Genomic DNA, 20,131 nt, shown 5'->3' with positions numbered 1-20,131 from the left:
TCCCATTACCTGTATTATGTCAATTATTCAGAGAGGGAGGGTGCGAGCCAGGCCATTTTTTTTTGAAATCCATTCTGAGAACATTTACTAAGTGCTTTCTTTTGAAATATTCAGAAGATTGGGAAAATATTCAGGAAGTGAAACAGGTTTGCTCACTGGCAGCCTTTGGGCTCTGAGGGCCCAGGTCCCCAGGTGGGTTGGGTGCTGGGTGCACACATGTAACCCTAGAGACAACGGGTGTTGGAAAACTTATCTGAGTTAGAAACCTGGAATCCCAGATTTGAACCTGAAGGGAGCTTAAGAACTCCCCTAGCCCAGTGGTTTCAAAATCTATTTTGTTTCAAACCCCTGGCACAAAAGAATACCCAGAACATCAGAGAGAAGCCCTCCCCCCTCCCTGGCAGGAGTGAAACCTCATCCTCTGGGTCCTGGCTGGGGACACCGGAGCTGTGATTTCAGAGCAGAATGCGCAGGGCAGAGACAGGTGCAGGTGGAGTTCAGAGAGAAACAGGACTTCTACAGATGAAACGGTCACTTGTCGCTCCCCCTCTTCGTGGAGGAACGACACAGGACCCTGCGCTGTTCTTTCGTCTGCTCGGCCCTCCCCGGGTTTGCTGCTGGTTCTTCCCGGGTTGGCTACTATCCCTTCCACCTCCGTGGAAGGGCAGTTCCCCCTGGCCACATTCCCCACTTCCGCAGGGGAGCGGCACACCGCCGGCCGGCTTTCTCGGGGGCTGCACAGGTGTTCCTTCAGATAGATGTTCCCCTTAGATGTTCCTGGTGCATGCCGTCTCTCTCCTCCTTTATAGTCCTCCTCCGCCAATCCCAACTCGGCTGCCCACACACCGAGTACGCTGCTCTCCAATCAGGAGCAAGTCCTACAGTTTATTGGTTGAACTGGAGGCAGCTGTGCGGAAGCTGTTTACTTCTCTCCCAGCGCCATATTGTGGGAGAGCAGATGCATAGAGTAAGTCTTAATTCCAGTAACTCAGTCTAGTCCGGATTGCTCCCCACAGATCCCCCTTTCTTTTTATTTTTGGCGTTGATACGCGCCTGTCTTCGGTGCCCCGTGGCACACACTCTGCTCTGCTTGCTAGAGTTGCCACAGGTTCTTACAAGTCCTATCAATCAGACAAACCGAATCCGGGTCCTCTCTTCGCCATGTTGTGAGGAGGTTTTTAGGCGCTGATGCGTGCCTGTGTTCGGTGACCTGCGGCTCATACTCTGGTCGAGCCGCCTGCTGGTGCTTACCGCCTTAATCAGGCAGATCGAATCCAAGCTCTCTCATTGCCATGTTGTGGGGTGACTTATTGGTGTTAATTCGTGCCTATCTTCGGTGACCTGCAGCTCATACTCTGGTCGAGCTGCCTGCTGGTGCTTATCGCCTTACTAATCAGGCAGACCGAATCCAAGCTCTCTCATTGCCATGTTGAGGGGAGGCCTTATTTTTCTCTATTTCTCTATCTCCGGGCATTCCTATCTCTCCCATTTTACTTCTATCTACCAGCATTCCTATTTCTCTCATTTTACTTCTAAACTTCTGTTTCTCTTATCCCCGCGGCTTCCTGGCGCCCGCCCCGAGGCTTCTTCTCGGCGCCTCGCCCCGCGGCGGCTTCATTTTCCCTAACATTTTTCTCTACCCAGTATGTTTCCCTAAGTTTTCTTCCAACAATATTCCCCTCTCATTTCTCCTGGCTTCTCCCCACAGTCCGTATCCGAGTCTAAGTTTCTTCTAGGTTTCACTTTTGCTTTCAACCTGCAGTCCGTATCTGAGTCTAAGTTTCTTCTTGCTTTCACTTTAAATCCTAACTTCTTTCCCACAGTCCGTATCCGAGTCTGTGCCTAGGCTTTTAATAGCTTCTTCCCGCACCTTTTCCGTCCGGCTTTTCCCTAGGCTCTTTGCTAGTCTCTCTCTCCGGTATTTTTCCACTTCTTCCCGTTTCTTCCCTCCTGGGTTTCCTATCCGAGTCACGGCACCATTATGTCGCTCCCCCTCTTCGTGGAGGAACGACACAGGACCCTGTGCTGTTCTTTCATCTGCTCGGCCCTCCCCGGGTTTGCTGCTGGTTCTTCCCGGGTTGGCTACTATCCCTTCCACCTCCGTGGAAGGGCAGTTCCCCCTGGCCACATTCCCCACTTCCGCAGGGGAGCGGCACACCGCCGGCCGGCTTTCTCGGGGGCTGCACAGGTGTTCCTTCAGATAGATGTTCCCCTTAGATGTTCCTGGTGCATGCCGTCTCTCTCCTCCTTTATAGTCCTCCTCCGCCAATCCCAACTCGGCTGCCCACACGCCGAGTACGCTGCTCTCCAATCAGGAGCAAGTCCTACAGTTAATTGGTTGAACTGGAGGCAGCTGTGCAGAAGCTGTTTACTTCTCTCCCAGCGCCATATTGTGGGAGAGCAGATGCATAGAATAAGTCTTAATTCCAGTAACTCAGTCTAGTCCGGATTGCTCCCCACAGTCACTCATGGAATAAACACAGCTGAAGAGAGAATCCGTAATGTGGAAGACAGAGTAGATAGAATGCAGCAAAAAGAACATAGGAGAGCTTAAGAACCAGAGAAAGAAGGTATAGACTGTAGACTTCCTGAGGGAGACGGTGGCAGAGGAGTTTCCAAAATGGGAAGAGATTTAAGAAGGCAAACAATCCCCTAACAGAAGTCACATCAACCCTGTCCCTCCCTGCTGTATCCTCACAACAGAGCTGTGGGGGGGCCCAGTAAATACTTAGAGTGAACAGATGCAGAACTCTGGAGACAAAAAGTTAGGATCTAAGGAAAGATACTGGCCTAGGAGTGATGGTTACAGCTGATGTCCCCGTAGCAGCCACAGATACCAGAAGGCGGGGAGATGAGGTGGTGGGAGTGGGGAGAAGGAACAGCCCGCTAAGATTGTGCACCCTGAGCCATCTTGAAATATTCAGGAAACTGATTGGATGTCACCACCAATACACCTGCAGGGCAGAAATGCTCGAAGAATCCTGGTGGACGGGGGACTTTTGCAGGAGGAAGACCCGAGCCGTAGGAAGCTAATAGTTCAGTCCCTGAGAAAATAATAACAGCATGTAACTCAGGAGGAGCCAACCAGAGACGAGGTATTCTAAAGTCCTGGGTTAACTTTAGACTTTAAACACATGTACCTTGGGTAACCACTAAGAGAATGGGTGTGCAGTGCACAGTTTCGAAGCCAGTGGCTGGGGTGAGGCGGGGCCAGGGCGAGGAATAAGAAATTTTTAGCAATCCTAAAAAATGTAAGGAGCGGGCAAAATCTGACTATTAGCAATTCCCAAAATAAGATGACTGGGGGCTGCGTGGGTGCACGGGATGCCCTCCTGGGTTCTGACCACTCCGCTTCTGCCGGAACTTCCTGCCCACGTGCACCAGGGAAAGCAGCCGCAGGTGGCTCAGGTGCCGGCCCAGCCACCCACACTGGGAGCCTGGCCTCGGCCTGGCCCACCCTGGCTGTTGCAGCCGTCTGGGGGTGGGTCAGCAGATGGGTCTGTCTGTCTCTCTCATTCTGCCTTTCAAATAAGTAAATAAGGCCGGTGCCGCAGCTCAATAGGCTAATCCTCCGCCTGCGGCGCCGGCACACCAGGTTCTAGTCCCGGTCCGGGCACCGGATTCTGTCCCGGTTGCCCCTCTTCCAGGCCAGCTCTTTGCTATGGCCCGGGAGGGCAGTGGAGGATGGCCCAAGTCCTTGGGCCCTGCACCCCATGGGAGACCAGGAGAAGCACCTGGCTCCTGGCTTCGGATCAGCGTGGTGTGCGGGCCGCGGCGGCCATTGGAGGGTGAACCAACGGCAAAGGAAGACCTTTCTCTCTCTCTCTCTCTCTCTCCACTCTGCCTGTAAAAAAGAAAATCATCAAATATAATAAGCGAATCGTTGCGAACGGGCCTACGCCCCGGGAGGCCCTGCATTCACTAAGCATCTGGTGTGGACACCAAGCAGCAGGGGCACGTGAACCGGCCCGAGGTTCGGAGGCGCGGGCCCCCCACAGATCACGCAGCACCGCGACCCGGGCTCGGTGCTCCTGCCTCCCAGAGGCGCCCACGCTCGGGACGGAGGCCACGAAGGGCTGCGCGGAGGCCGGCGGGGACCGGCGAGCTCAAAGGCTTGGCAGCTGCACCGTCAGAGAGCCTTGAGGGAAGTGTGCCTGGGCCAAACTCGCGGCGCGACCAGGGAGGGATCCCGAGGCCGAACGCTGCCCGCCTTACACTTGCGGGGCTGCACGCGGGTACCACAGCCTCGCCCGCAGGCGCCCTCCGCTGCGATCCGGCCCGCGCGTGCGCAGACGCCGCGGCCACGCCCAGGGGCGGGGCTAGCACCGGCGGGCTCTCTCTGCCGGCCGACGCTCGCTCCGCCCGGTCGCCAGCTGGTGTCGTTAGCTGTCCGCGGCCGAGGGCCCCTCCACGTTCAGAGCGGTGTGCTCGGAGGAGGACCCGAGGAGGACGGACGCGCGAGGTCGCGGGTCCAGGAGGCCAGAAAACTGGCCGTGGGCTCTTTGAGTGGGGAGGGGAGGGGGCTGTGAGTGTCCTGGAGGGGAGTGGGGCTGCAGCCCGGGCAGGCAGAGGGACCCCCGGCAGACCCTGCGGACCGAGCCTCCGCAGACCGACCCTGGCGAGGCGTGAGGCGGGCGGCGTGGGCGGGGCTGGGCCCCCGGGCAGCGGCCGGCCTTGCGGGCGGGGACCCTTCTGAGCGCCAGCGTCCTCTTCTCTGGAGCAAGGAGCCTCGGCCTTGAGGCTGCGGTGCAGACTGCGGTGCCCGCGCGGCTCAGGTACTAGCTTGTCAGTCCCTGCTGTGCGCCAGGCGCTGTTCTGCGGGCCCCAGGCACACGAGGGGTGGGAGTGGGGAGGGGCCGCAGAGCCTGCCCTCGTGTGTCTCGTGGGCCCCTGGAGGGAGGACCTCGCTCTTTTTTCAGTACAGGGTGGGGGAGTAAGTGCAGGGGTGGGCAGAGCGGGAAGGAGGCTGAGGGAGACAGGGGCGGAGTCCCAGGCAGCCCACAGGGAGGGCAAAGGCCCTGGGGCGGGAGCCTGCATGGACTGGAGGGCAGGAAGGGGAGAGGAGCAGAGGATGAGGCTGGTCAGCAGCTGGGAGGCAGGGAGTGAGGCAGAGGTCGGCAGGCTTTTTCTTCTTTTTTTCAGATTTATTTGAAGGAGTTACTGGGGTGGGGGCAGTGGGTTTGTCCATCCACTAGTTCACTCCCCAAATGGCCACAACAGCCGGGTCAGGCCAAAGCTAGGAGCCCAGGATTCCATCTGGGTCTCCCACGTGGCTGCCAGGGGCTCAAGAGGCCGGGCCATCCCCTGCTGCTGTCCCAGGCACATCCGCAGGGAGCTGGACCAGAAGTGGAGCAGCGGAGCCTGGAATGCTGGTGTAACAGATGGCAGCTCAACCCACTGTACCACAGGGCCAGCCCCAGCAAACTGCTTAGGAAAAAAAAATTATCAGGGCCGGTGCTGTGGCGTAGCAGGTGAGGCTGCGGCCTGCAGTGCCAGCATCCCATGTAGGCGCCTGTTCGAGTCCCGGCTGCTCCACTTCCAATCCAGCTCTCTGCTATGGCCTGGGAAAGCAGTAGAAGATGGCCCGGGTCCTTGGGCCCCTGCACTCATGTGGGAGACCGGCAGAAGCTCCTGGCTCCTGGCTCCTGGCTTCAGACTGGCACAGTCTGGCCATTGTGGACTACTTGGGAGTGAATCAGCAGATAGAAGACCTCTCTCTCTCTCTCTCTCTCTCTCTTTTCTCTGTGCCTATTTGTAACTCTGCCTTTCAAATAAATAAATAAATCTTTTTTAAAAAAGATCCGCTGGTTCCCAGTTGGCTACCATGGCCAGGACTGGGTCAGCCTGAAGCCAGCAGTCAGGAGCTTCATCTGGGTCTCCCACATAGGTGGCAGGGGCCCAAAGACTTGGGCCATCCTCCACTGGCTTCCTAGGCACATTAGCAGGGAGCTGGATTGGAAGTGGAGCAGCCGGGACTTGAACCTACAACTCATGAAATGCCAGCGTCACAAGCAACAGCTTAACCCTCTGTGCCACAACGCCAGCCCCTGATTCTTTTTTTATTTGAGGCAGAGAGAGAGAGAGAGAGAGAGAGAGCACTGCTTCATCTGCTGGTTCACTCCCCGGATGTCCACAACAGCCAGGGCCGGGCCAGGCTAAAGTCAGCCAGAAACACAGCCCAGGTCCCCACGAGGGTGGCCAGGACTCAAGTGTGCAGCAGCTGGAAACTGAGTAACAGGACTCGATCCCGGGCACTCTTAAACGGCATGTGGCTGCCCCAAGAGGCATTTTACCCACATTGCCAAAGGCTTCCCCTTAGAACCTGGTTTCCCAGCAGCGTCTTTGGTGACTCAGTGTGGGAGGGGGTGACCGGGGCTGGGAGGCTTCCTGTAGCCACTCCAGCCTGCTCAGGATCAGCAGGGTGGACGCTGCACGTTGGGGGGGGGGGGGGCTCCAGGAGGGTGAGCAGGAGGCGGCTGAGGGCGGGACTGAGGGAATCCAGGGTGGGGGGGGGCAGAGGGCGGGATCCCCCAGGGAAGCACTGTTGGGACTGGAAGGAAGCCGAGTGGAAGTCTGGGAGTGGACTCTGAAACAATGCTTGGCGAGGGTTCTGTTGTATTGGATGACAGAGTTTGCAAGAAGAGCAGGTGGCTGAGGTCGGTCAAGGACAAGGTTAGGGGAGACCAGGAGTCCCTGGAGGCCTCTGGGTGGGTGGGGTCATCAGGGAGAATTGAGACAGGCTGTGTGGGAGGTGACAATGACTTTCTCGAGGAATGGGGCCGTGAGCAGATACAATGCCTGCGGGCAGCTGAGGGCCAGGGTGTTCCAGAGAGGAGGGCCGAGACTGGTCTGGGAGTGGCAACAGGAGAAAGGCAGGAAGCGGGCCCACCCTTCCTGCTGGCCCCCGTCTGAGAGGGCTGCCCGAGAACAGGGCCCACGGGAGACAGCAGGAGGTGGGGGCAGAGCTGGTGGGGGTGGCGTGGCAAGGTGGGAGCCCGGACATTCCATCCTCTTCCTCCCCTAGAGCCCGTGGATCAAGCAGACCCGGCCTCGACTATGGTTTGGACCAAGGACGCCACTGCCCCGCACTCCCTGGAGTCAAGGCCTGAAGCTGGCCACAAGGAGAATGTGCCCCCTAGGCCTGCTGTCCCCCTGAGGCCAGGCAAGACACTCAGTGGCCTGGGTGGGCGCAGAGCCCCTTTCTCAGGCAGGCCAGCCCGGGGCCTTGCTAATTTCAGAGGTGAACCCCCTGCCCCGGTGGGAGCAGGCCAGTCTCTCCAGCCTGGGGCGCAAGGGAGAGGCCGGGGCAGGAAGGGAGCGGGCGGGCCGGGAAAGGGCCTGTGTGCTGCCCTTGTCCAGAGGGGCCCCGGGTCAGTCTGTGCCAGGGCTCAGGAGCAGCCCAGGAACAAATTCAGGTTCTGCCACTCACATCCCAGCTGGGTGACCACAGGCAAGATGCTGACACTGTGAGCTCTCGCTCCTACCCACAAAGGTGGCCCCTTTGGCCCACTCTGCCCCCACTGTCCCCAGAGTCCTCCCCCTCCCACCCCTCCACGCCCCAATCCCACCCAGCCGCCTCGGTGCCTCCCTTTGCACCCCCGTGCCCTTCCATGTTCACACGGCGCCGCCAATGGCACTGCCCGGAGCCCCAGGGCCGCCATCGGTCGGCAGGGGGAGCAGCGGGTCCCGGAAGTGTGGGCTCCCTGCCACCCAAGGCCTGGACAGTTCCCCCGTCCCACGCGAGTGTGGACGCTCTGGGTCCTCCCCAGGGCATGATTGTCTCTCCTTCCCTCAGAGCCACGGAGAGGCCCAAGGAGTCCGGGTGGCGGCCTGCGCAGTGGACATGGCTGGTGCAGGCCCTGGTGCCAGGCCGAGAGGCAGGGGCCTGCCGCCGCAGCCTCCCCTGGGACGATGATGGGCCAGGAGCCCTCTCCAGTCCAGAGCAACCTGGCCAGTGCTAGGTCCTGCCTGGGCCTTGCCCTGAAGGACACGCCTGACCCGGCGGCCAGTGCAAGCTCCCGACAGCAGAGCAATGTGTGGGCCCGGGCCGCGTGGCCCCCGGCGAAGGCACGAGACCTCACCGTCCTCGCCCAGCAAAGCAACCTGGGCCTCAGCAGCACTGGCAGCCCCGCCCCCCTGAGCTGCTCCGGGCCCCACGCGCTGACCTGGGCACGTCCCCCTCCGAGAAGGCCGCCGGCTCGCCCATCCCCTGGCCCAAGGCGGTCCCAGCTGCAGGCCACAGACACCCTCTGGCCGGGCTTTAGGCCTCTCGCTGGGCGCCCCCGGCCGGGCCCCAGATCCTGGTCTGGCCTGGGGAGCCGGACCTCCGGGCTCCTTGGGAAGCCCCTGACGCTGGAGGACCTGGCTGTCCCTGCCCCGCGCCAGGCTCGGGCCCCGCCCCACGCTGCCATTCCCCAGCTGCTGGCCCCCGTGCGACAGCCGGAGCACCAGGCCACCTGTCTTCTGTGCCCGGCATTCCATGAGCCCCCAGGCTGGGAACTCCCAGGCCACTCCCGACCCAGCCGGCCCACTGTGGCTTGCCGGAGTCACAGGGAAAGCGAAAATGTCCCGGACCCTCAGGCCTACGGCAAGCCGGTGTGGCCCGAGACCACTCTGCAGGGGCTGTCTGGGGTTCTTGACTCTCAGCGGCAGGTCCCCCCCACTCCACACCTGGGGCCAGGAGAGAGCAGCAGGGGGCTGCCGGGGGACCCCAGGCCTCCTCCACTCCGTTCCTCGGCCTTCTCGGGAGCAGCAGGCGGGGTGGGGGCCCTCAGGGAGCAGGCCGGTGGGGAGAAGGCGAGGACGGCTTCCTGTCGGTCCGGTCTGCCAGATGAGGCCTTGGTGGCAGTCAGAAGCACAACACAGGTAGAGGCCAGAGGAGGCTGGGGGTGGGGCCCCTGGGCAGGCAGCCTGTGCCCCGCTCCTCGGCTGAGAGCCATCGGTCCTCTGCCTTTCTCAGCGTGAGGCCCCGCCCACCGTGACCCCGGAGTCCCAGGCAGCCTGGTGAGACCAGGGCTGGGGGAGGTGGGGTTTGGGGGTTGGGGACATCCTCCTGGGACAGTTCCTCTCCCGTTGTCTGGAGGGGAGGCCGTGGTAGCAATTACAGAGGAGGGCGCTTGGTCCTGCTGGGGATGCTGGGAGCCCCCTGAGGCCCCGGGAACAGGGACGTGGGCACAGCAGCTCCTGGGTTGGGGGCCCTGATGCCTGGCGGTCAAATGGGGCCTTCCCCTGCCTCCGGGAGCTCTCTGGTCTGGCATTTCCAAGTGTGGCCGGCAGCACGAGGGAGGTTCTCCTATTTGCAGCTGGGATTCCCCTGTGGCCTGGGCGTCCCCCTTGAAACTGCTGGCCAGGCCCTGTGGACACCCCCTACCTCCCCTCCCCCAGTCAGCATCAGCCCTCCCTCCCCCTCACCCTCCCCCCCAGCCGGCAGCTGCTGTCCAGATGTTTCCGAGCCTGGAGGCGCGCGGCGGCGGCCGTGGCGCTGGGTCGCCAGCAGCTGCTACAGAAAGGCCTGCGGGCGCTGCGCTGGGCCGTGCGGCTGCGCGAGGCCCGGCTGGAGGCGGCAGGGCGGCAGCACAGGAAGGCCCTGCTGACCCGGAGCTTCCGAGAGGTCAGGGGTGTCCAGGTTGGGCGGGGGAGGTGCCGAGGGCCAGGTGTCTGGGAGGAGGCTCCGTGCATGGGGGCACCTGTTAGGCTCAGGCCGCGCCTCGGGGATGCTCAGCGGTAGAGCGTGTTGTTAGTTCAAATCCTGCCTCTGTTGCTTTCTAGCTGTGTGACCTTGGGCACGTTAGGTAACCTCTGCGTGCCTCAGTCTCCTCATCTGTAAAATGGGGTGATAATCATTGTCTCTACCCCTCAGGGTTGCTGTGAGAGTAAGTTAGTGAATAGAAAGGACTCCTAGCCAGCGCTCTGCCTCCTGTGTGGCTGCAGCTCCTGGTTGGTTGGCAGGTTGCCAGCCAGGACCAGCAGGTGCCTCTCCGAGCCTCCCTCCTTGGCAAAGGGTGCTCGGGAGGGCCCAGCCCCAGGTTTTGCTCCCAGAGCAAATCCTGCCTCTTGGGAGCTCTCTCTCCATTCATTGGTTCGTGCCTACCCAAAGTGGCAGGGTAGACCAATGGTTAAGGCCTCACAGTCTGGCGGAGCAGGGGGAGGGGTCAGGGTCTGGTCCCTGCTCCTTGCTGGTTCTCCCTTGGGAGGCGCTTTCCGGGCTGTCACCGGCATCCCTCTTCCCCTTCTGTCCTGACCCAGTGGAGAACTCTGACCCCTCAGCGGCCACATCCGGGCGGGGTCCGGACCAGCGGCCACACCCAGGCAGCGTCAGCACTGCCTCCTCTTGGAGCAGGCCAGCGCCGTGGCCCCTCCTTGGGAAGAAAGTAAGTGGTGGTGGCCCCCGCCCGGGAGAGCAGGTCGGCTGGGCCCCCAGGTTGGTCAGCGTGGCCTCCTTGCCCCCACCCCTGCCTTGCTGCCCCTCGCGTCCCTCCCACTGGACACGAGAAGAACAGAGCAGATGAGCAGGGGCTGCCACACAGCCTGCCGGCTCGGCAGCGGGCACAAGATGGCTTTGCCAGGTGGGGGACACCTTGGCGGCGTCAGTGTGATGTTTATTAATACTTGAAGAAAGCCTCCTCCCCTCGCCTTTTCCTTCTTTTCTTTCGAGGTTTATTTATTTTAAAGACAGAGTGGTAGACAGGGAGAGAGGGAGATTTCCATCTGCTTGTTCATGCCCCACATGACTGCAATGGCAGAGGCCGGTCCTCAGGCCTCCTTCCAGGGCTCCCACACGGGCAGCAGGGGCCCGAGCACTGCGGCAGCATCTCCCACTTCCCAGGACGCACTAGCAGGAGTCTGGATTAGAAGCAGAGATGCCGGGACTTGAACCTGACACTGCAGTGCGGGATGCACGCGAGTGCTGACTCAGTGCGCTGCACCACAAAGCCTGCCCCTTGTTCTTGTTTTGAGCTTGAGCAAGTGTATTTAAAATAATTATTTCAATGACATTTATTTTAATACTTGATTGTTGTGAAAAAAAATATCCACATGGAGGGCCGGTGTCATGGCGTACTGGGTAAAGCCGCCGCCTGTGATGTCCGCATCCCATATGGGCACCAGTTCGAGTCCTGGCTGCTCCACTTCTGATCCAGCTCCCTGCTAATGACCTGGGAAAAGCAACCGAAGATGCCCCAAGTGTTTGGCCCCTGCCACATGCATAGGAGATCTGGAAGAAGCTCCTGGTTACAGCCTTGCCCAGTCCTGGCCGTTGTGGCCATCTGGGGAGTGAACCAGGGATGGAAGACCTTCCTCTCTCTCTCTCTCTCTCTCTCTCTCTGTTTCTACCTCTCTCTGTGTAACTCTGACTTTCAAATAAGTAAATAAATCTTTTAAAAAAATCCAAGTTGGGATAGGCATTGTCCTGGTGGTTAGGACGCCCGTGTCCCACACTGGAGCGCCCGGGTTCAAGTCCCCGCTCTGACTCCCGGCTCCAGCTTCCTGCTAATGCACACCCTGGGAGGCAGCGATGATGCTCGAGTCGTCGGGTCCCTGCCAGCCACGTGGGAGACTTCGGTTGAGTTCCCGCTCCCCGCTCTGCCCGGGCTCAGCCCTGGCCACTGCAGGCATTCGGGGAGCAAACCAGGGCGTGGGAGATCTCTGTCTGTCTCTCGAATTTAAGAAAAATCTGGACAGGGCTGAAGAGATAAAGCAGCAGCAGGGCCTCCCCCTCCCCCCACCAAGAGGCTTTTACCATTCGGGAGCGAGTGGGGTGGGAGGGCACCCGGCGCTGTCTCAGGCTGGGATGGACAGGCGGGGGCCGAGTGTCCTCCTGGGCTGGGCGTCCGTTTCTCTCTGGGCAACTTCGCTCTTAGTCCAGGGAGCCCGAGGGAGGAGACAGAAGCCTGGCCCATTGAGCTGCATCCCGGGCAGAGACCAGGTGACAAAGATGGCAGAGCTCAGGTCCCGCAGGCCCTGTGGAGGCTGGCTGGTGAGACGGTGGGGCGCTGGGAGGCGGGGAGGCGGGGCCAGGCCAGGCAGGGCGGAGGGGGCTCCTGCATGAAGGGTTGGAGCATCTGCTTGTGCCCATTTTATGCGCGGAACACTGAGGCCCAGGGATGTGAAGCAACAGCCTGAGGCCAACAAATCCAGGAGCGCTCACCCTGGGCTGTGCACCTCTGGGGTGAGGCGGTCCACCCAGAGGCCTGACCGTGGAGCTGCCACGTCCCTCCCTCGTGGCTCCAGAGCTGGGCGAGGCCCCGACCCCGCCCTGAGGCTTCTCCCTGCTCGCTCACTTTCCTCTCCTCCCTCCAGTTTTCCTCCTGTGGAGCCATCAGAAGCAGCAAGCCATCCGGGGAGAGGCCGCACAGAGCACTCGGGGCACCGGGCAGCCCCCCGAGACTGCAGACGCGGCTGGGGGGGCCCCAGCGGGCCCCCAGCACCACAGAGCCTGGCTGTGCAGGTCGGGGGACGTGGAGGAGGGCGGGAGTGGGGACCCTGCTCCCCCTAAGTCAGCCCTTGTGCCTTCTGGTGCTGAGAGATAAGGGTACAAACAGGGGTGGAGACAGCTGTCCCTGAGTGAGGATGCCTGAGACCCGCTGGCCCAGCCAGGGCCTGGGATTCACTGATAAGCGAGTGGAGCCCAGCGGAGCCGAGCCCATCTGAGCTGTGCTGGCCTCCCGTCGCCACCAGCTGGTGGTGGTTGGGGGAAGACCGGAAACGAGCAGTCCCGTGGCAGGCGCAGCTGCCCCCGAGTTAGGTGCTGCGAAGGGAAGGAACTGATGGGTGGGTTTGTTTTCACTCTTTGTGGCCACATTCTCATCATGAGGCCCAGCCTTGCTGGAGCTTTGTTATTCGGGGGGGGGGGGCGCTAGGGAGGTTGGAGAAAGGTCTGTGGGGCCAAGCACGCGGGGCCTTGTGGGCCGTGGGAAGGAGGTGAAATTTCAACGTCAGAGCAAGGGCAGCGGGGCCGGCGGGTGCCGTGGTGGGCTGAGCATCTCTGCGGCGCCGGCATCCCATATGGGCGCTGGTTCAAGTCCCGGCTGCTCCACTTCCGATCCAGCTCTCTGCTGTGGCCTGGGAAAGCAGCAGAAGATGGCCCAAGTCCTCGGGTCCTTGCACCCACGTAGGAGACCTGGATGGAGCTCCTGGCTCCTGGCTTCAGCGAGCCAGTGGGTGGAAGTTATTTCTCTCTCTCTAACTCTGCTTTTCTGATACTTACACAAATATTTAAAAAAAGAGCGAGTGAGCAGGGGAGCTGCGCTGGAGGGCTTAGCAGGGAGAAGACTGGGTCTGCGTGTGGCGAACTTCATCTGGCAAATAGGAACTGGCTGGAAGTTGGCCAAGAGCAGGCCAGCTAGGGGCCAGCTAGGCGTCCAGGTGCGACAGTGTCATCGTCTCAGCAGGCGACATGCCGTGCTGTCTGCGTAGCAACCCCATTCCATAGATGAGAAAACTGAGGCTCGGAGAGGTGAAGTGGCTTGGCTTGCCCAGGGCTCAGGTAGTTGGTGTCTGGCAGGTGGCAGGCAGCTGGAGTTGGTCATCGGTTATTAGGTCTGGCTTGGGGACTCCCTCTTGGCTCTCCTAGGTGCTTTGGGGCCTGGAGGCGGTTTGTGCAAAGAGGGGCCCAGTACCGAGACCACCTGGCTGACCGCCGGGCGGGGACCCTGAGGACGTGCCTGGGACAGTGGGTCCGGATGAAGCAGCTCCGGGCCTTGGACGGGGCGAAGCTGACCCTGCTGTGTCTCTGCCGGCAGAAGACAGGTGAGCGAGCGGTGGCCGGGGCCTCCCACCCCAGCAAACCGTGCCCCTGCAGCCCTTCCTCGGAGGCCCCGGTGGGATCTGCGGGGGGTGGGCTCGCGATGGCAGCAGGGAGGACTGGGTGCTCGCAGGGGTGCAGGCTGCCGGGCCTGGGGGGTCAGGAGAGGCCGCAGATGACGCTGGGGTTGTAGGAGAGCTTGTCCACATCCTCCCTCCGCCGGCCGCTCAGCACTGGAAGGCGTGGGCTCCCTGCGCTGGGGAAGCTGCTGGCTGACGGGGGAGGCTCAGCCCTGCCCTCGGACGCCTCCCTGGGGAGGCTGGGCTCTTGGAGGTCTCCCAAGGGGAAGGCTGGGGCTGACGGGAGGGGCAGTGCCCACGAGCGGAGCGGCTTCACCCCCGCCTTTGGGCAGAGGGAGGTGGGAGGGGTCGTTGCTCACCCATCTCTCAACTGTTTGCAGGGAACACGGCCTTCTGCATCGCAATCACGGGAGCCTCTGCTGCCCAGGGCCTGGGGGAGCGGGCTCAGGCCCGGGGGCTGCTCCAGGGGCCAGGCCCGGCCTCACTCCAGGAAGCCTGCCGGAGACTGGCCCTCCAGCGGGCCCTGCTGCTCTGGAAGACACGGCTCTCCCAGCGCCAGCAGGCAGAGTAGGTGTCCACGAGCTTGTGACCCAGGGTTAGCCTGGAGGGCTCCAGGTGGCATATGGACTGTCCCACACGGCCCCGGCTGCGTCCTGTTCTCCACCATGGCCCCAGGGTGGGGCCTGGCTGTCACTGGTATCCTGGTGCCAGGCCCTGGGATGTGGCCCAGGGACACGGAGACAGTGACTAAAAGACAGCTGCGGGGCGCATGAGCATCCGGGCACCCAGACAGGGAGCTGGAGCCTGGATGGAGCTGCCTCTTGCCCATCTCCCAGCCGGGTGTGCGCCCCCTGGTGGCAGGGATCGTGTCCATCTCCTCACCCTGCTCTCTGCACCAGTAGGCACCTGCAGATGCGCTGAGGACGGGGACAGAATTACTGTCCCCTGTCCACTTCTTCATACACAGCCAAGAGCTCTAAACCACGCTGTGAATCCAGCGGAGGGCCCCAGAGTATGCACAAGACAGCCCGTGTCGGGTTGACAGCCCAGGGTGACGGCTGCACGGAGCAGAGGTGGGGGTCGGGAGGGGCCAGCTCCCTGACAGGGTGTCAGCGGGAACAGAAGCTGTTTGCAGCCCTGAGAGCCACAGCCCCGACACCCATCACCCCTGCACCCACCTGGTCCACTTGGACGCTCAGTTCTTTCAGTACATCCCTGGGAGCCCAGGAGAACTCAGTTCACCGCGCCCCTGCAGGACATGGCCCTCCCTCCACCAGTCCATCCTCTGGGCTTCGGGCATCAGGGCCCCGCCGCCATCTCCTGGGCTGTACCCGGGGCTGCCCTGCTGGCCTGAGTGGAGCCCAGCTCTGCTGCTGTTTGGAGTTTGGGGAAATGGAGCTCCCCCGGGCCTCAGTTTCCCCATTTCCACCCCTGCGTGGAAGGAGACGCCGGGGGGCCGTTGTGCCTGTGGCCTCTGGGGCCTGGGGTCCTTGGGCCTAGGGCCCCGCGCACCCTTGATCGCGCGATGACCCCTCCCCCACCCCAGCCTTGGGAGTGTGGTGAGCTCAGCCGGCCTTCGTGGCTCACTGGGGTCGCCGGGCGGGGCACTCTGGAAGAGTCCGCAAGCCCAGGCCGTGAAGTGAGAACCTGGGCTGAGACCCCGTGGGAGCCCGCAGCGATGCCGCGTTCGGCCAGTTTGGTGGCTCTGGGCAGAGCTCCAGCCCTGTCCACCTCTGGCCCCTGGTGTGCCCCTTCTAGCTCAGGCCTCAGCGGCCAGGGTGGGCTGCCCCGCCTTGGCCAGGGGACGAGGCCGGTGCCTGGAGACCCACCTGCCCTCTCTAGCTCCTTCTTGCAAGGCGCGCAGCAGCGGGCGATGCGACGCATCCTCGGGCGTTGGCGCAGGAGGCCGTGGGGTCCGGGCACCCCGCCAGGCGGCAGCACCACCAAGACCTCCTGTGCCCTGAAGCCAGCGGCCAGCATCCCAGGAGGAGCAGCTTCGCCAGCCTGTGGCTCACCCTGCTGCTCGCTGGCGAAGGTGAGGGCCAGCGGTACGGGGCGGGCGGAGAGGGTGGGCCCGGGCCTGGGCTGGGGGGCCCAGGACCGCTCTTGTCTCTCCCCAGGCCTCCAGGGCCCCCGCCCTCCTGGAGGCTCAGGTGAGCTTTCGGCGGGCGGCTGAGCGGCGGCAGGAGAGGCGGTGCCTTCTGCTGTGGCAGGTGCGGGCCCAGCAGTCTCGGGCTGCGGCAGGATGGAGCCGGCGCGGCCTCCAGAGGCGGTAGGGACCCCTCTACGGGAACAGTGAGCCGTGCTGCCCGCCCCGCTGTCTCCCTGCCCCTCCCCCCCGGCCCCGATCCCTGGTCTTCACAGCAGCATTGCTCAGGGTCTGCAGCCCCCTGGGGCTCCCCTCTACCACCCCCATAAGCTTGGCCCCAGACAGAGGACCCCTCAACTCCTCCTGCCAGCTCAGAGCCACCAGGGCTGGGTCACGGCTTCTCCGGGAGAGTCCACAGCTGTGGCTCACTCAATTACTCACTCATACAATGCTTAAGAGGGGCCTGCCCAGGTTCTAATCCCAGCTCTGCCCCTCGCTGGCTGTGTGATCTCGGGTAAGTTGTATAACTTCTCTGTGCCTGGCTCTCCCACCTGTGAAATGGGGCAATAATAGTGTTCACTGCCATGGGTTGGGCGTAGACATCGTCCAGCAGCCGTGCCTGGCTCATGGCTGGTGGCTGGGCACAGGATTGGCGTTGGATCTGGGGGTCCCATCCTGTCTCCACCACCTGTCCCTGGGACCCCAGAAACCCACCCTCTGCCGCAATGGAAACAGGGAGCAGTCGCCCCAAGCCCCTCCCTGTTGCTGAAGGGAGAGGTGCGGGGAGGTGGGCTGCGTGTGCCTGAGCAGCAGTGACCATCCTCGGGGTGGACACACCCCTTCCCACCCAGTGTCCTCCTCAGCTGGAGCCAGTGGGCAGCAGCCCAAGGGGCCTGGAGAGAGCTGGCCACCCGCCAGGCCTGGGATCGGAGCTGCAGGGCTGTGCTGGGCCTGTGGCGGCAACGGCTGGCCCAGTGGCGAGAGGCAGAGCGGAGGGCTGGGCAGCGGGCCTGGGGGCTGGCGCGAGACGCCCTGCGCCGTTGGCACTCCTGCTGGCAGAGTGAGTGGGGGTCTGGGGCGGGGGCACCGTGGTTGACGGCAGGGCCAGGGTCTGTTGGTGAGACTCCGGGTTCCATATCCTGCAGCATAGAGAGGATGGCTCAGCTCCCAGGGCACACCCAGGCCTGGGTTACAGAGCTTGGGGTTGGGATCTGGAGTCTTGGGGAGGGGGTCTTTGCTCTTCACCTCCCTGGCTCTGGGGATCTTAAGCAGCTTGAGTCTCATCTATAAAACGGGGACACGGTCCCCAACTCAGAGGCGGCTCATGAGGCCCCTGTGGGGAGACCCCTGTAAAGTGCTTGGCCTAGAACGCCATCTCCATCACCACCCCGTCCAGGCCTCCAGGGGTCACTGAGGTCAGAGCTGGGGAGGGGGAGCAGGGGCCTGGCGTGCTCAGAGGGTGCCCAGGGCGGGCAGGCGGGGAGCTCAGCGGGCAGAGCTGCGGGGAGGAGAGCAGAGGCAGTAGGAATGGCAGAGGCCGCGGTGAGGACCGGCGGAGCAGGCGGGGCGGAGTGTGGCCAGTGAGGGTCCCCCTGAGGCGCACCAAGGGGCGGGCCAGGGCTGTAGTCTTGCGAGGAGGCTCTGTGGCAGGTGGCAGGGCACTGGGAAGGGTGTGTCTACCCTGAGGATGGTCACTGCTACCTGGGCCTCTCTCCAGAGCACCTAACCCCAAGGCAAGGAGGAGCCGGTGCCCGAGCCAGAAGCGACGGCTTCTTCGTGGTTTAGCGTCAGGAGTGACGCCATCACATCCACCCACTTCTGTTAGAAACGAGGCAGCAGGCCCGGCCGACACCCACGCGGAGGGCACTGCGCAGGACAGGACAGGAATACCGGGGAATGTGGGGAGCCGGGGGGCCGCTGGGGGAGCCGCCCATGCACGGACGCGCCTTGGGATAGGCTGGCCTGGCTGCCAGACCTCACCTTTTACAGAAAAACCGGAAATCCAGATTCTCCTGATTGCTAAGCCTGGATTTTAAAATAGAACAAACAATAAAGACCCCACCCCGACGACTCTCTGAGCTAGGTTAGCATGGTAACCAGGCACGCCCGAAACAGAAGTATGTTCACCCAGACCGCCGGGGTGGCCGCCTCTGTCCCCACTGAGCTGGAGGGCAAAAGGCTGGCAGAGCAGGGCCGGGGGGAGCCTGGCTGGCAGAGCAGGGCCAGGGGGAGCCTGGCTGGCACCCCGCAGCACTGCAGTGTCTCTCTGGCCCCAGGACAACAGATCCTGCACACACAGTACGAGAGGTGGGCACGGATCCACCTGCAGAACCTGCGGCGGGCCGTGTTCCAGGGCTGGCGGCAGGCGGCAGCTCGTCGGAGACGTGTGCAGAGGTGGGAGGGGGGCCTGGGAGGGGGCCCGTGGTTCCCACCCCAGGACAAGCACCCAGGGTGGATACTCAAGGGTGGCGGCAGGGAAGGAGAGCCCAGCCTGGAGATGGAGGGCCAGGCCGCAGCCTCCGTGATCTGTTTTGAGGGGGTGGGAGCCCCTGACGCCCACCGGGATCCTCACAAGCCCCAGGGTCGGGTCGGTCCCGTGGTTTCAGAGGATCCAGTTAACATAGAGGCCGACTCCTCAGACACCCCCCAGCAGACAAGGGAACGCGTACCCCTAAAGCCCGAGGTTCACAGATGGGGTCTGTGCGTGCCAAGGCCCCTCGAGGAAGGCCCATGCTTTCCCGTCACTCCCTGGCCAAGACACTTTTAGGGAGCAGGGCTGAGACGTGTTTCAAGTGTGAGTTTTGACTCTGAGTGCCAGCTGGGCCCCTCCTCCGCTCCTGTTCTGCAGCCACTTCCTGGCCTCGTGTGAGGTGGCAAGAGACACGAGAGCACTCCGGGCCCAGCGTGGAGCCCTGCAGGACGGCCTGAGGAGGAGGACACTGGGGGCTGCCTTTGCCACGTGGCGGGAAGCCCAGGCTGCTGCAGCCCGCGGCCAGGAGCAGCGTGTGGCCCAAGTCTCCGGGGCCTGCCAGGGAGGCCTTGGGCAGTGGGTCTGGACAAACAGGCAGCTCTGGGGGGCCCAGACCCAGCAAGCCCTTGGAGCGTGGCGAGAAGCCCTGGGCCAGCACCAAGAGGCCCAACAGCAAGCAGAAGGGAGAGCCGGGGCCCGAGCCCACGTGGCCCTGCACTGGACCCCATGGGTGCACGAGGCCCGCCTTGCCCCCACCAGCCCAGCCCCTGCTGCCCAGACGCTGAGTGCCTGGTGAGTACCCAGGGCCCGACAGCAGCCCCGCATGGTTCTTTGAGCTGGGCTTGGAGATGGGAGCCTTAGCAGGGGTTGGCCATGACATGGAGATGGCCCCCTGGCTACCGCAGCTAGTCCTGGGGCCAAGCCCCAGCTCTGCCACCGTCTGGCCGTGTGGCCCTCCCTGGAGAGTTCAGTGCCGCCCTGCAGGGTGGCCCCATGTCTGCTGAGCCCTCAGAGTGCGGCGGGCCGGCCCTCCTGTGAGAGAGAGGACGCAGAATGTGCCTGGCAGGACTTTCGCCTGTCCCCGTTGTGGGGCACCCTGCCCCTTTGCAGGCTGCCCAGCAGACCTGTTTAATCTGACTCTCCAGAAGGGAGGGCGGGGTGGCGCTTTGCCTGGGGAGGGCTCCCTGCAGGGCTGGCCACGGAGTCCTGGCCCTCCTGCTCTCCTTCAGGGTCCCGGAGGCCCTGGCCCAGTCAGCAACCCACAGTCACATCCAGCGAGCGGCCACCACCCGGTTCCTGCAGGCTGGGCTCGGGGGCCTCCTGCAGACCCACTGGGCCCAGTGGCGGACTGCACTGTTCAGAGCAAGGCTGGAGCGGAGGGCCCGGGCTCAGGAAGCTGAGCGAAGGCTCTGGCCCGGGAGCTTCCCGCTGCTGCTGGACACCCCAGACCCTTGGATGCAGGTGAGGTGGGGCCCGGCTATAGTGGGAGGTCCAAAAATGGCTCTTCAAACTACCGGCTGTAGAGGCGGCTGGTTTCCATCCCATCCATGGTGGCAGTATGGCTAACCATTTCCCCAGGGGCCCCTCCCCCGCCCTCCGCTCTGGCCAGACCACTGTGGGCTACTTCCAGGCATGGACTGAGTTCCTGGGGGTCTGGCGCCAGAGCTCATGGTGGGGGCTCAGGGTACCCGGGAGACAGACATGTCCCTTTATTATATACCAAGTACTTAGCATGGTGCTGTCTAGGACAA

General features: G+C 62.8%; 1 protein-coding gene across 4 annotated transcripts in view; it reads left to right on the top strand.

The window, feature by feature from the left end:
• Positions 1–159: 159 nt before the first annotated feature.
• The window catches only part of C7H1orf167 (chromosome 7 C1orf167 homolog), a 25,286-nt gene continuing 5,314 nt past the window's right edge, over positions 160–20,131 (top strand). For 2 of the 4 annotated variants that reach the window (XR_016210255.1, XM_089299296.1), the window contains exons 1-15: positions 160–4,775; positions 7,025–8,865; positions 8,960–9,003; positions 9,424–9,610; positions 10,246–10,370; positions 11,859–11,974; positions 12,298–12,445; positions 13,571–13,746; positions 14,202–14,388; positions 15,664–15,856; positions 15,942–16,093; positions 16,762–16,970; positions 18,187–18,304; positions 18,759–19,172; positions 19,610–19,841. Coding sequence is in view for 3 of the 4 variants with exons in the window: in XM_089299296.1 (XP_089155422.1) it covers positions 7,912–8,865; positions 8,960–9,003; positions 9,424–9,610; positions 10,246–10,370; positions 11,859–11,974; positions 12,298–12,445; positions 13,571–13,746; positions 14,202–14,388; positions 15,664–15,856; positions 15,942–16,093; positions 16,762–16,970; positions 18,187–18,304; positions 18,759–19,172; positions 19,610–19,841 (3,255 nt within the window). In the remaining variant the exon portion in view is untranslated. Of the gene's footprint in view, positions 4,776–7,024; positions 8,866–8,959; positions 9,004–9,423; positions 9,611–10,245; positions 10,371–11,858; positions 11,975–12,297; positions 12,446–12,478; positions 13,155–13,570; positions 13,747–14,201; positions 14,389–15,663; positions 15,857–15,941; positions 16,094–16,761; positions 16,971–18,186; positions 18,305–18,758; positions 19,173–19,609; positions 19,842–20,131 lie in introns of those variants that run through there. The other 2 variants (XM_089299298.1, XM_089299297.1) reach the window with 2 other exon arrangements.

This window comes from Oryctolagus cuniculus, chromosome 7, assembly GCF_051225735.1.
Source record: "Oryctolagus cuniculus isolate XC-2025 breed Fujian yellow rabbit chromosome 7, ASM5122573v1, whole genome shotgun sequence".
Taxonomy (NCBI): domain Eukaryota; kingdom Metazoa; phylum Chordata; class Mammalia; order Lagomorpha; family Leporidae; genus Oryctolagus; species Oryctolagus cuniculus.
This window is presented reverse-complemented; position numbering and strand designations above follow the sequence as displayed.